A 14,845-nucleotide genomic window follows, 5' to 3' on the forward strand; every position below is an offset into this window, starting at 1 on the left:
CCTTAAAGAAATTTCTACCTTCGCTTGAACACTGTATTAAGAAAGCATAAAAACATAAACGTACAAAAACTTTTAATAAAATAAATTATAAACTTATCAAAAGATATATATATATATATATATATTGTAAAATAATTTAAATATAATTATTATAGGAAAAATATACTAATTTATAAATTATCTTTGAGGTGGCTGTTACCAGTGGCGAATTTAGGAGCTAGTAGAGTCCGCCCCTAAAATATAAAATTGTTATTTAGGCTTTTGAGATTTTTAAATATTTTAAATTAATAAAGGTAAATTTGCACTTTAACCCCTAAAATTATAAAAATTCAATTAAATCTTTTAAAATTATAAAGATATAGAATATAAAAATTAAAATTTCATCCGGTTCCCTAAAAAATTGTTCTGGTTTCACCCCAACTCTTAATATTAGCAGCCCACTTATATATATAAAAAATATATTCCAAATCGGCAACGCAGCTTTTTTTTTTTTTTAATTAAAAAATTTGGGAAGTGATAACATGGAGGAGAAGCTTTTAAATTGCGGTTGAATACGTTGAACAAAATAAATACAAAAATTCGTCACTAACCACATTTCTCCATTTTCTCCTATAATTTTTTGTTTGTATCTTACAATTATAATTATAATTATGATCAATTATTACATTCACACATGTATAACACTATGAGGATAAAGTCAAAATTTTTATGCTAGGTCAAGATAAAATTAAAAAAAATTAAGGGCAAAGCTAAAAAAATTGGTGTTAAAATGGGTTATATTGAATAATCAAAATTTTGGAGGGTCAAAATGAAATTTTCACAATTTTCTAGAGTATAAAAAATGGAACTATATATTCAATAATTAGTTGAACTATTAAAAAAAAAACAAAAACTAGGATATATCTAGACAACTAAACTTAAGATTTCAAAATTTCTACATTTATTTAATTAATCAAATGTTTCATCGATTAATTTGATAAAATTAAAAGGATTAGGTTTTGATCTAACTTTTATTTGAATTGGCTCGTTTTAGCCTAATAATTAAAAATTATTTAAATTTATTTATATAAAATTATAAATATTAATATGAAATATTAGGCTAAAAAGACTAGAAAAAAAAACCGACTCTATCTTGATCTTAATTATTGTACAAGTCCAACAACATATCTATTTTTTTTATTTTAATGACAATATAATCTCACGTTTTATAAAATTGTGAAAATCGAAAAATTTTAAATTTCAAATTAATCAATTAAGTTATTTGAGTCAACTCGAATAAATAATTTGAGTTTCGAGTTCAAATCAAATTAAATTCTACAATTCAAATAACTTGAATAATTCAAATAACAGATTGGTGTAAATACCTTTTGGTCCCTATCAAGTTTAAAATGAACAAATTAGTCTCTCTCTCAACAAAAATTATAAAAAATTAAAATAATTTTAAAAATTCAGAATAATTTTAAAATCAAAATATTTATAAATCTCATATTTATATTTTTAAAAAATTCTAAAAATTTCAAAAAATTCTAAAATATATAAAATTAAAAATTAAAATTTTTCGGGGTAATAATTTTGAGATATAAATAAGTTAATTAATGATTCAAGTTTATCATATTAAAGTGTTGTTATTATTATTTTGCTTTGAAAAAATTCAAATATATATGATTTCAAATTTGTATGCTATACTATAACAAGATTTGACGTGTTTAATTTAACTCGAATAATTTCATTTGATTCGACTCGACTCAAATTTTATTTCACTTAATTCGATTTTTTTTTTAATTGAGTTAGTATGATAAAATAAAACTCTCAAACTCAATTAACTCGAAATTTTTTCACTCGACCAAATGCTCGCGTCTAATAAGAGGTAGATTCCAATGATTAAAAAAGAAATTCAATACTTCCAGAGATAACAAGAAAGTCAAGGGGTACACTAGATTTGATTCATAATATTATAAATATTAAAATATAATACATCTATACCATTTGAATTATGAAATAACATAATTAAATTACGATATAATATGAAATTTTAAATTATCAAAATTTAAGTGTAATATACCATTAATTAAAACGATAAAATACACGAAGTTAATAGAAAAACACGAATTATTGATTTTGTTAATAAATAAATAAAAATCAAAGTCAAAAAAGAGAAAACGTTGAAAGTCATTGGACACATTCTTCAAGTCTTCATTAAACAAGACAGGTTATACCATTCGTACATGTTTACTAGAATGAAGGCAAATGATCTGTCCTATATTGCTGTTTGAATTTCTTAAATAAACACAAACTTTTATTAAACTATTAAAATAGTTAATTTTATTTGTCTCAGATTATATTTTAATTACTTATGTTCGAAATGTTATGTTTTAGTCACCAAGCGTTAATTATCGTTAACGGTGTAACGATAAGTTAACGTGTCATGTTAAATCATCATTTTAAATAAAAATTTTAGGTAAAATTATATAATTGGTCCCTATATATTTTTTTTTCATTTTGAGCAATTAAATTTTTTTTCTTTTATGTTAAAAGAGATGGAGAAGGGAGTAAAATAGAAGGAAAAGCAAAAGAGAATGAAAAATAAAGAAAAGAAAGAAAAGTTAAAATAATATAAAAGAAAAAAATTAAATTGCTCAAAACAAAAAAGTAGGGATCAATTGTATAATTTAACCAAATTTTTTGTTTGAAATGATGATTTAAAGTGCCAGATCAGTTTACTGTTACACCGTTAACCGCAATTAACGACTCAATGACTAAAATGTAAATAAGAGAAATAAAAGTGACTATTTTAAAATTTACCCAAAAAATCGTATATATAAAATATCACAGTGTACGGATAGGGTGAGGCGGTGGTTTAAAGTTTAATAATTAATAGATTATTTATTTTTAAGTAATATTTAATTTAATTGATCAATTTTAGGTCTCTTTTAGACTTTTGACATTTTAAGATATTTCTATTAATCATTAGAACAACTGTTATATAGACTTGTTCAAAAGAAATAAGTTCTATTATACATGAGAGAGAGAGATTGTATAAAAATATTAGTTTGAAGAAAAATGAATTTTGGTGAAAGGGTTTTGTTTTTAAATTTATAATATGATGGATTTTTATTTTATTTTATTTATTGTGTAATTTATATCAAATGAAATTTAATTATATTATAATATAATGTAAATATTAAAAATATATTATTTATATTTATAAATTTAGTAAAAAATGTAATGATAGTAAAATAAATGTATAAATATATAATTATTAAATATTAAATAAAAATATATGCCTAGACTTAAATGAAGTTGAACTAGTTATTTTATAATATGAGTGAGTTGAACCCATGTAATGGTCGATGGTAAAAAGTGTTTACTGCCCTAAGTGTGACTTGGGTTCGAGTTGTACTAGTCGCGTTTGTTGTTCGGGCTTTGTCATATTATTGTAATTCACCAAAAAAATATATATGGGTAAGTTATTTTTTTATCAAAATTAACAAAGTTAATATTTTTATTAGTGGTTATACTGATTTAATTAATATGCGATGTGATATATGATTTTGATTCATTTGTACACACATAAAAATAAATAAATATATCAATTGATAAATATAATTATTCATATGCCAATAACAATATTGGTAATTTATGAAAATCAAATCAAATCAAATCAAAGCATAATGTGTATATATATAACTATCCAAAATTAAAATACAAAATTAAATTCATAATTTACGCGGGGACTAATAGCTAAATATAACCTATTTCAAATAACACTTGCACAAAATTTCAAATAACACTTGCTAACACAGTAGTTGAAATAAATCTTATCATCTCATGGAAGATAAAGGGAGACGTTGACAAAGAGAATCTTTGTTTTGTGTTGTAGAAGTAAGGGTTGGTATCCAAAGCAAAAGTTAAGGGCTTAATTTAGAAATGAATTTTAAGCTTTAAATTTAAGGTAAGTGGATGGTTGTTCATTCTATATTGGGAAACTAATATTATCTGTGAGGAATAAACGCAAACACCCAAAAGACCCGGCAGTCTTATCTGAAGGTAGAACATGGGCAATGGCGACAAAACCCAGAATCAGCAGACTGTAACACAAGCATTACAGGTAATAACTAAATTTTGGTCTTCATTTTATGTTTTTATATAAAGGAGCAATTAAACATAGTTAAGGTTATTGAGGCTGTCATGTTCATGTTTACTTTAGTAATGACGTAAGAAAACGAAGCTTCTTAAAAAAAAGAAAGAGGAAGTTTCAAGAAATCTATCCCTTTATCCGGAAACTTTCTGTTTATGGTTTTACTTCAAAAAGAAACTGAGAATTTTTTAAAATTTCGAGAAGATTTCAAGTTAGAACCATTTTTGAGTTTTGAGTACTTCATGTTTGGATAGTTTTTTTTTTTTCAAGGTTGGTTTATATATATATTGGAAACAAAAAAGCAGGGCACCAAAACAAAAGTGCCTAGCTATGTGATGTAGTTAAAGGCTGGGAATCATGAGCGTCGCGACCAAGCTTCTGTAGAACTTCCGCTACACAGACCTCGAACAAAACCAGGCCTGTTACCCAACGCAAATTTTGCAACTATATTTTTTTTCTTGAAATCGAGTCGATTTTAGTTTTCTTTTGGGGTTAATGCTCCAAATTCTTAATTATTGTCGAAAATTTAAATTGATTTTTGGTTTTAAAATTTTATAATTGTATCTTCAATACATCAATATTATACCGATTAGATTCTATCATAGTTTTTTTTGTAAAAAATAGTTTAATTATCAATTTAAATATTAAATGCAGTTTATATTTGACATGAAATATATTTAAACTATGTTAATTGAATTATAAATATGTATGTCCATGGCCAGCTTGAATTTGATATATTAGAAAAAAATACTATGTCAATGAAATTTAAAAGGATATTTTTTAATATGTTAAATTCAAATTGTTTATTAACATTGTTATCATCAAATACTAAAATCAAAATATAAAGCTTTTGTTAAATATATACACTAAATTAATCATAAAAACACCAATATTACATTAAAAAAATCCAAACTTAAATATCAAATAATGTTTAAAATAATAAATCGGTGAAAGAACCTGCCCACTTGGGCAATTCAAGCTGGGCCTTTTAACTTAAAGAAAATAGATTGGGCCATCAATAATTGCAAAATTTGAAGCTAGTTTGAGCAGATTTTTTATATGTAAATTGATATATGACACTAGTTTGTATATATATATTTAAATGCATAAAACAAAATAAAATTATTTGAAAGAAAACTTAAATAACAACACATAGCTCAATAGAAACAGGACATTACATGAAAAAAATCAAGAAAAACACAATTGTAAGGATTTTAATTCGAGAACTCAGATTCCAAACAGTTAGGTTCAACTGAAAGAATAGATTTTAGAAATCTAATCTTAAAGAGCAAAATCTTAGGATTCCCAAAGTACTGGCTTTACAATAAGTGTACATATACGTCACGGGCTTACAACTTTGATCTAGTATGACCGTGTGGCACCGTGATATGCTTATGCTTGTTGTGTGTGCATACATATACGATTTTTTTTTTTCTTTTCATGTTGGGTGGTTGTTCTTTGGTTGCTCGACACTATTGAATTGCAAAGAAAATTTTTGGAAGAAAAATATACCTGCTTATTCCTGTGGGAGAAGAGCAACCTCGATTTCTTGAAGAGACTTCCCTTTGGTCTCGATTACGTTCTTTTTAACAAAGACTACAGCCATCATACAAACGCTTGCGAACATCGAGTATAAGAGTTGCGGTCCAAGTTGCTCGAGCAAACGCAGGAAGAGCAAGCCAACGAAGAAATTGATTACCTGAAAGAGCAAGAAAAACCATCAGAAGATCATGGTAATGTTCCGTCCGCATTTAATCGTGAAAGCTGTCGCAATAGCAAGTATACAAGTACGTGTTTGGAAGAAAAGAAAGCAAACAACCAATAATGAAAATGGAAGTAAAGAGGAAAAAAATTACCCAGTGTACTGACATACAAATTGCCATAGCTTTTGCCCTGATTCGACTAGGGAAAATTTCTGGTAATAAGAGACTTGGAACAGGACCAGCTCCTAATGCAAATGTTAAGACAAACCTGCACATTGTTGAAAATTAGAATTGATATCCGGAACGCTTTTGAGCAACCAAAACTGACATTTTACATTGTAGGCAATTTATATTTCCGTTTTTCCACAATGAAGAAAATAACCAACTTCTCAGTTCAACATTTGCAGAACATCAATTCAACTTCTCAGTTGTTGCTTATTCCACTGATCAAGGTTAGCCAGTGGCTCGGGTCTGAAAACCCAAGCATATTGAACTTACAACCAAGACTTGATTTCCAACCACAACTTTCACAAATACTGAATACTTTCTGGCAATGCAGCCATATAAAACCTTGGTGTTCAGAGATTTTTGAAAGTAAGTAATTTGTAGCAATACTTACATTAACATGCCACCAACTGATAGATATAAAGATGCAGAGCCTGACACAAAAGTATTTGCAGCAGCAACTTGGACGAGCATTGATATAGCCTGAGTAAATCAAATGTAGAACAAATTAAAGCCCAATTTCTGAAATAAATTTCATTATGCTGAGCCATGCTTAACACGGTATCAATAGTTATGTTATCTGGAGTTTTCAATTTCTTAAAGTACTAATGTCTGATCCATATTCAGGCAAGAGTGACAAGTATAGAGATATGATCTTCCACATGTAAGGAAAAACTTTGAAAATACTGAACATACACATGTCAGAGACATATCCTATCTTACAGTCACCCCCGTCAGGTAACATAGAACAACAGTGTATTTTAAAACCATTCTTCCAAATTCCTTGGTATGAATGATATACTTTCCATGAGAAAATTAGTGAAACTACTATTTACCATGCCAAAGAAGCTCCACAAAAGGAGCATTTTCCTTCCAAGTTTATCCATTAAAAGCATTGCGATGATAGATCCTACATGAAGAGAAAATCAGCATCATGAGACTTGGCAAAATGTCAAAATAAAATGTTGACAAGAAAGTAAAAAAGTATACCTGATAAATTAGCAACTCCAATGAACGCATTCGCAACATCTGAAGGCACTCCCGCACTTTTAAATACAGATGAAGAGAAATAAAACACAGCATTTATACCAGATAGCTGTTGTAAAGCAAACAGAGTTGACCCAATATAAACAACTGCAAAAGGAGAACATGAATAACAAAGCCCAAAAGGACAGAAGCAAAGCAGAACAGGAAGCACTAGCTGTAGGCACCAAAAAAGAACTCGGAAAGCCTTTGTACAGGCATGGAAAGAAATGGTACTATTTACCTCTAAAATGGCGGCCATAGAACAATTCAGAGAGTTTTACAGTGTCTGCGTCATCCCCCCTGTCCAATTTGGCTAATTCCACCATGGCATATTTGACATGTGATCCACCTAATAGCCTCTCAAACTCAGCTTCAGCTTCAGCAATTCTTCCTTGCTGTGTGACATCATCAAAGGAATATAATTATTTTACTCTGCTATAAGCCTTTAATAAAATGGAAAATATGATTTTATCGAATTCAGTCATATGCTACAAATGATGGGCACATCTTGGAAACTAACAGAAGATTAGTGCAGTTCCATGTGGCAAAAGTTGCAAAAATAAAATAACGTGAAAAAATCCAAATTTTTAGTGATTTTCAACAATGAATTGCATCTATATATAGCAACAAATATAGACATAGAGGACATGGAAACAATACATATCCATGACACAAAATTAGATTGGGATTATCGCAAAAGGAAAAAAAAAATGATAAGAGTCAATATCCAAGGGTTTGATTGAATGGTCATTGAATAATATTAAGAATTTAACATTGGAAATAAATTTGCAATTGCAGATAATACGAATCAGAGAGCAAACCTTGTATAACCAATGTGGACTCTCAGCACAAAACATCATGGCAACTGCAAGAAATCCAGCAGGAATTGTTGAGACCCAAAAACAAATGCGCCACCTGAGACAATTATGCAATAAATCTGAAAAGTTACAAATGATTTACAGGAATTATGATTGATGCCTAAATAATGATTCATACCAGCCAGCAATTTCTTTGACAGGGATTCCAATAAATAGAGCTACCATAAGTCCGAGACATGTGGCAATCTGGATGAAGCTTCCATAAGTTCCCCTTACAGAAGCAGGGGAAACCTACACACATTTAGTACGTGATGAAACAATAGTTTATGTTTATACACAGAGAGAGTGCTATATAAGCCATGACTAATGCAACATAAAATTAACAGTAGGAATACCTCTGTCACATAAAGAGCTACAGCAGATGGACCAATTCCCATTCCAGTCCCGACTAAGAACCTTCCAATGAGCATACCCGCCAAAGTTTTTGTTGTTGCGCTAAAATGAAAAAAAAAAAAATTGTCAGACCTAAACCTTATAGATTCAGACTTTATGCAGTGAAACAAAGAGAAAAGAGTAATGAGGGGAATGAATAATAAACCAAAGTTTATAAAGATAAGTAAAAAGTACTCTGTATAACACAGATGTTAACTAGTTCATACATGAACTCTACACAACAAAAGATTTAGGAATTAAAAGGCATTGCAGGTCAAATAGAAGAAACGTAATTGTGTAACATCAATCAACTGAGGTCCTAGCTATTCTTATTTCATCCAAAATAGTAGAGCTGAAGTCAGACATAAGTTTTTCTCGAGATTATAAAATATATACCTAATCCATTTTTCTAGGATATATAATAGTAACAACTAAATTCATGAAAGCTGCACAGATATATTAAATAAAGGGAGGGATTAAATTTAAGTCACAAGCTATTTTGAGCAGAAATAGAAAGAAAATTAAGAGCATATCACAAAATTATTCATTAAAAGCATTCGATTAGCATTGCATATCACCTTGTGGAAGCACCAATAATCATAGGCAAAGCACACAATTGAAATGCCCTTCGACGCCCAACACCATCAGCAATCCAACCACTGAACAAAGATCCAATAAGGGCACCGCCTAAACATGTGCTAACCACCAGACCTATATTTAATTGCAACATATCATGTTAAAAGTCTGGACTCCAGATGCAAAAGTCAGAAGAAAAAAAAAGCTTGGGAAAAGAAAATGTCACCTTCAGCCAGAGTATTCCCGCTGAAACCTAAATCTAAAGAGATGCTTTCAAGCGGTTCATTAACTACCCTGTAAAGAATAGCCAACATGCAAACCATAAACATCTAGCCTTTGATAGGAGAATTATCAAATCAAATAACAAGAAAATATGAAGATGACAGTTTTAGATAGCACACAAACCCAAGGTGGTAGCCAAATAGGAATGAAGATAGGGTTCCCACTACAACATGTGGGAAAGAAAGCCACATTGAAGGATTTGTAGTTTCTACATCCATGCTGTCCTGTGAGAAAGCTAAAAGGCCACAATAGTTAAGCACTAAATTCTTCTTAAATACTTGAACAGTCATAATTATTTAAAATATTGATTCAAACAACAGATTTCCTAACTTGCCACGAATTAGTTAGGTTTCTTAAAACAACTGCAGTTTTTAATCCGTTTTTCAAATTGCAGGTAACCAAATGCAAATTTCTAAATGGTCAATTGAAAAGAGAGCCAAAAACTCTGCCATTAGTTAAAAGTTCCAAAATACTGCCATTGGTTAAAAATTTTCTGCGTACAAAGCTTGCAAAGACCCGTCTCAAGGGACAATACCGGTGAGCGCTTCAGGCAATTAGAATGCAACTGAAGTTTGTTGGGTCTGGGTCTATCAACTCCACAACCGTGGTTGTACAGAAACCCTCAGCTGGTCAATAGATAAAATTTACCTGAATTCTCTTCTACATCCATTACATCTGAACGATCTCTAGATGGCATCCTCTTGTACATCGAGAATGCTCTGCCTTCACGTTCCCACATGCCAAATAACAGCAGCAGGTCTGGCCTTCAAATCACTCAACCTTTGTCGTTTTAAAGGACTGCACTATCATATTGCATGTTGCACGTAAATTAGCATTAACATCAAAATCTCATTTCCTTCATTCATAAGTAATAATAAATTAATAACTTAACATAAAAAGCTTTGTTCATTTTTTTGTATTAAATTGATGATAAAAGTTAAACACAAGTTCAACAACTTGTAATCCACGCTAATTTCCAGCATTCAGGGGGAAAAAGGTAAATGAGATCTCCAAGCGAATCGTATAAATCTACCGTCACACAAAGATTAATCTGAAAGATAACTGTTTAAACTGCAGTTACCGACTTAGCTAAATAGAGAAAAAAAAAGATTATCTACTATTATCAATTATCATAATTTCAATAAAAAAATTTTATCATGATAACACGGAGTTTTCTCACTCCATTTTCATTAATTTCACATCGAAAATTTAAATTGATACTAAAATGATTCAAAATTAAGCTGACTTCTACCTTACAGGTCACACTTCAGTTTTTTTTTTTTATCTTTTCCTTTATTTTCTAAACAACCAAACATAAGAAAAACGAAAAACAGATGATCTAAAAGTTGAACTAAGCTAAAACCTATGAAATTAAAAGAAATCACGTATATCAACCAAACCAAATAACTTCAAAAATAATGATCAAATCGCAGTAGAAACCGTGTAATAGAAAGATCACTTCGAAAGAAATCAAGCAATGATTAAAGCTAAAAAAGCTAAAATATTCGATCGAAAAACAAAGTTCAAATTAAGTTCACCTTGCTTAAGATGACTTAGATCTGCCACTTGAAATCAGCATAGAAATTTCGGCCACACCTTCACTGTAACGTAACGAAATCTCTTGAAAGAAAGAAAAAACCAAAAGAGGAAAGCTCTAGAGACTCGAGTTACTTGTAAGTAAATAAAATGAAGAATAAAAAAGGAAGTGTTAGGTACTATCGTGCGCCGGGGTGAGGTGTGCTTTAACAAATTTTACATATTGAGAAAACGTGATTTATGGTCTTTGACTGTTTGTCGTGTACGAGAAGCAGTGGAGGAATTTGATTTGGTGTTGAAATTGGTTTTTTTTTTCTTAAATGGACATTTGTCGTTAAACGAAAGGTTTACAGGTCCATGGAAGAAGACGATCTTGGGGGTAATCTAGTCATTTAGTGTATCGAATTTAATCTTTTATTGGTGCATTAAGGACAGGTGGCAGGATAAAGACTGTCGGGTCTTTTTATATCTTTTCGTGATTAAAGCAAATCCTTGCCTTGGATTTAGTGTATTTTTTAATGAGTAAATTAGAGTCAAGATCATTAAATTATTAGTAAATTTATTTTTTAGTCATTAAATTTTAAAAACGTTATAAAATGGTCATTGAATTATTTAAAAGTTTATATTTAAGTCATTTGCCTGTAAAAATAGTTGTCTTGTGACTTTCTCTATTTACACTACCTGCACCAATCAAAAATTTTTATTTTTCTTTTCATTTATAATTCAATTTTTTTGTTTTCATGAAACAATTTTCTTTTCCGTTCTTCAACACTAATCATCAATTTAATTTTGATTTAAGATATGTTTTTCACTCATATCGTTTAATCATTGCTTAAAACTTGTTAGTCGAACTTCTAAAAGAAAATCCTTAAGAGCACAATAACTTAAATAAAAGCTTTCAAATTATTTAGTGATTTAAATAAAAATTTTAAATAATTCAATAACCATTTTATAATTTTTAAAATTAAATGACCAAAATATAAATTTATTAATAGTTTAATAGTTTCATAAACTTTTGTTAAGTCCACGTTAATTTCGGTACAACATCATCAATGAAAATTTTAAAATCTTATATAAATTTAAAATATATACATAATTGATTAAGAATTTGTTTAAAATTTATAAATAAAATACAACATTTTTAAAAAAATTAAAAGAGTTTTAAATGAATGCATAACGCAGACTCATGTCATTAGACTTTTAAAAGAAATACAGTTTTGGGGACCAAATGGGGAAAGGCTACTAAGTTCTGGGAGAAATGTAGATAAAAAAAAATTATCAAGTTGAATGATTAAATGTTATTTTATTAAGTTTAGAGTCTATCTTTTTATGCAGGGTTTATATATCATTTGGTACATGCATTTGGCTTTAATGTTCAATCTAGTGCTTGAGTTTTTTTTTTTTTAATTTAGTATCTAAGTTTGGCTTTGATATTCAATTTGATACCCAACTCAAATGACATCATATGACTCAATGAACGTTTGACACATGTGCTCTAGTAAAATATATAGTTAATTAGGACAAAAAAACTCAAATATCGATAAATTGAACATCAACACCAAATTTAGGTACTTAATTGGGTTAAAAATAACTCAGTTATAAAATTGAAAAAACTTAAGTATTAAAGTGGACATTGAAGCCAAACTCATGTACCAAATTAGAGGGAAGAAACTTAGGTATCAAATTGAACACTGAAATCAAACTCAAGTATCAAACAATATATTAACCATTTTATATGTGTATATATATAATACTTTTGACTAAAAAACAACACAATAATGATTGTATCATACACATAAGCGCATGAAAATTTTATATTTAAAATATAAGTATGCGTTTAAAATAACATCCAGTAAATAATGAAATGTACAATTTTAACTAATTAACAACAAATATATATATATATATGTATGTATGTATGTATAAAATTAAATAAAGCAATTTAATTTAAATTATAAGTGAATATAAGTTTAAATAGGTAAATACATGTAATTAAGAATATTAAATATATTTCAATTACTTTTTATATCGTATCATCGTAGTATGTTAAAATGATGATACATCATGTTAAGTAACATTTTAACATGGCATCAAAATGTCATTATGACTGCGAAAGAAAATTTTAATATTAAAAATATAATTATAAAAAATTATCTATTATAAGTAGAGTGATAACTTATTTAAAAAAAAATTTCTTATTAAACTTAAATTGGTATCAATAAATAATCCATACACCTACAGTGCCAGTAAAAAGTAATAAAATCAATAATTAATAAAAATTAAAATAGGAAAGAAAGTGAATTATTTGGTGGTTTAAAAATATTTAAAAAGATATGGGTTTTAAGTAATTTATTTTAATTAAAATAGTAAACTATAAAAATAGTCATTTAATTATGCTTTTGATTTTATTTATTTTATATCAAATAAATGTAATTATTTATGTATATAATATATAAACAAAAAGATATTATATCAATAATTGTGTTAATAATTAGTGAGAATTAGATTTAATCAAAATTCTATGTATAAAATTATATAAAATCAAAACTCATATATAAAATCGCACATTAAATCAAATTTTATATATAGTTTTAAGATTTATCTTTTCTTTAACAACAAATTTTATTATAAGGATATTTATGTATTTTAATAGTTTGTATAAAATGTTTAAATTAATTTACTTAAAATATTATTATAAGAGTATTTATGTATTTTATTAGTTTATATAAACATTTATTTATATCCATCATCAAGTCCCAACTCAATTGTGAATTTACAAAAATCACATTATTTTTATAAAATACCAATATTTCAACGGTGCTTTTGTCTTTGTATATATATATATATAAAATCTCTATATGTACATATAATAAGATTTGAATCTAGGACCTGTGATTTTCTGATGCATTGATTTTACCATTCCGATCAAAGCTTAATTTGAATATTTTATCAAATATTATAAATTTGTTTTACCCATGTTGTGATTGTACTATAATTTAATTTATATTAATACTACGATTATAAATATACTCGTTTATAATGATAACACTTAAAAATGGAAGGTGTAATGATAACGTTTACATATTTTATCGATTTCGCATTTGAGTCTTTAAAGAGTTAAATTTGATAATAAACTTTTAGAAAGAGTTGTAGTGCAGTTTTTCTTAGTGGAGAATTAACTAAAACGTTAAATTTTAAATTTAAATATAACAACTCGCATTACATTTCACGTATATTCCATGTTTTTTTAAATATTTTTATTTTTTAATTTATTTATATCACATTACATATAAAACAAACAATTTCATGTTAGCATAAAGTATACTTAAATTGTAACACCGATATAATAAAAAATTAAAATTTTAACTTACATACATTTAAGTTTAACTCGAAAAAAATTATCATACAAGATTCAAACATTAAAAGTTGAAATTATGAATATGCCTAATTTTAATTAATTGCCTTCTTCTTCTTATTAGCACTAAAAAACACCATGGTCTCCTTGAAAAATACTCACGCGCCTAGGCTACAACATTGACTTTGTCATACCTGCTTCGTCTATCACTCAGAATTGAATCGCGTCTATTTTCTTTTTAATAATTTCGATTTTTAATATTTTTAAATTATTTATAATATGACATAAATAGTATTATGTTGGCATGAAATATAAATAAATTTAGGGACGTAGTTAGGGGGTTGATAAGACTTTCGGCCTCTTTAAAGTGAAAATTTTTTATTTAGCCTATAAAATTTTAAAATTTAAATTAGTAAAAATAAAATTACATTTTATCTTCTTAAAAATAATAAAAATTTTAATTTAATCATTTAAAATTATAATGAGATAGGCTATTAAAATGATGGAATTATATTTTTACTGTCTCAAAAATTACAATTTAATTTTGACCACCTAAATTTCGTGGACTACCATATAGATTACCACATAAACTTTAGTAAAAATTAATGATTTAATCATTATTTTATTTAAAAAATAAATTGATTGCTTTCGGAAGATTAATACCCAATTTTAACTAAAAAAGCTAAATTAAAATAATACCCAAATTTAACTAAAATATAAGAACTAAATTAAAAAGGATACAAACATTAAGGAC

At 27.6% G+C, this 14,845-nt stretch overlaps 1 protein-coding gene and 1 long non-coding RNA gene across 3 annotated transcripts; one reads left to right on the plus strand and one right to left on the minus strand.

Moving 5' to 3' along the window:
* The first annotated feature begins 3,846 nt into the window (after window positions 1-3,846).
* LOC128286703 (uncharacterized) lies at window positions 3,847-4,742 on the plus strand. Its single transcript, XR_008277325.1, has 2 exons — window positions 3,847-4,108; window positions 4,444-4,742. It is a non-coding gene; the product is annotated as an uncharacterized LOC128286703 (long non-coding RNA).
* Window positions 4,743-5,260: 518 nt separating this feature from the next.
* On the minus strand, window positions 5,261-11,135 carry LOC108464497 (probable plastidic glucose transporter 2). Of its 2 annotated transcripts, none has more exons than XM_053024121.1 (14): window positions 10,739-11,135; window positions 9,849-10,003; window positions 9,324-9,435; window positions 9,145-9,212; window positions 8,921-9,053; window positions 8,306-8,405; window positions 8,089-8,201; window positions 7,914-8,007; window positions 7,334-7,487; window positions 7,057-7,200; window positions 6,903-6,976; window positions 6,461-6,549; window positions 5,995-6,109; window positions 5,261-5,837 (listed from the first exon to the last, which is right to left on the minus strand). In XM_053024121.1, exons 2-14 carry the CDS (start codon window positions 9,937-9,939, stop codon window positions 5,655-5,657), a joined length of 1,470 nt encoding a protein of 489 aa, XP_052880081.1. In that variant the 5' UTR covers window positions 9,940-10,003; window positions 10,739-11,135; the 3' UTR covers window positions 5,261-5,654. The 2 variants fall into 2 exon arrangements, with proteins under 2 accessions (XP_052880081.1, XP_052880080.1); XM_053024120.1 differs by having other exon boundaries at window positions 9,849-9,998; window positions 10,739-11,132.
* Between the last annotated feature and the right edge of the window lie 3,710 nt (window positions 11,136-14,845).

The sequence above is a fragment of the Gossypium arboreum genome, chromosome 13 (assembly GCF_025698485.1).
Source record: "Gossypium arboreum isolate Shixiya-1 chromosome 13, ASM2569848v2, whole genome shotgun sequence".
Taxonomy (NCBI): domain Eukaryota; kingdom Viridiplantae; phylum Streptophyta; class Magnoliopsida; order Malvales; family Malvaceae; genus Gossypium; species Gossypium arboreum.

Coding starts and splice junctions, on each gene's coding strand:
- LOC108464497 (XM_053024121.1), bottom strand. CDS start 9,939: ATGTGGGAACGTGAAGGCAGAGCATTCTCGATGTACAAGAGGATGCCA. Junction 9,054..9,144: donor CGGGAATACTCTGGCTGAAG/GTGACATTTTCT, acceptor AATTAAATATAG/GTCTGGTGGTTAGCACATGT. Junction 6,550..6,902: donor TGTGGAGCTTCTTTGGCATG/GTAAATAGTAGT, acceptor TGATTTACTCAG/GCTATATCAATGCTCGTCCA.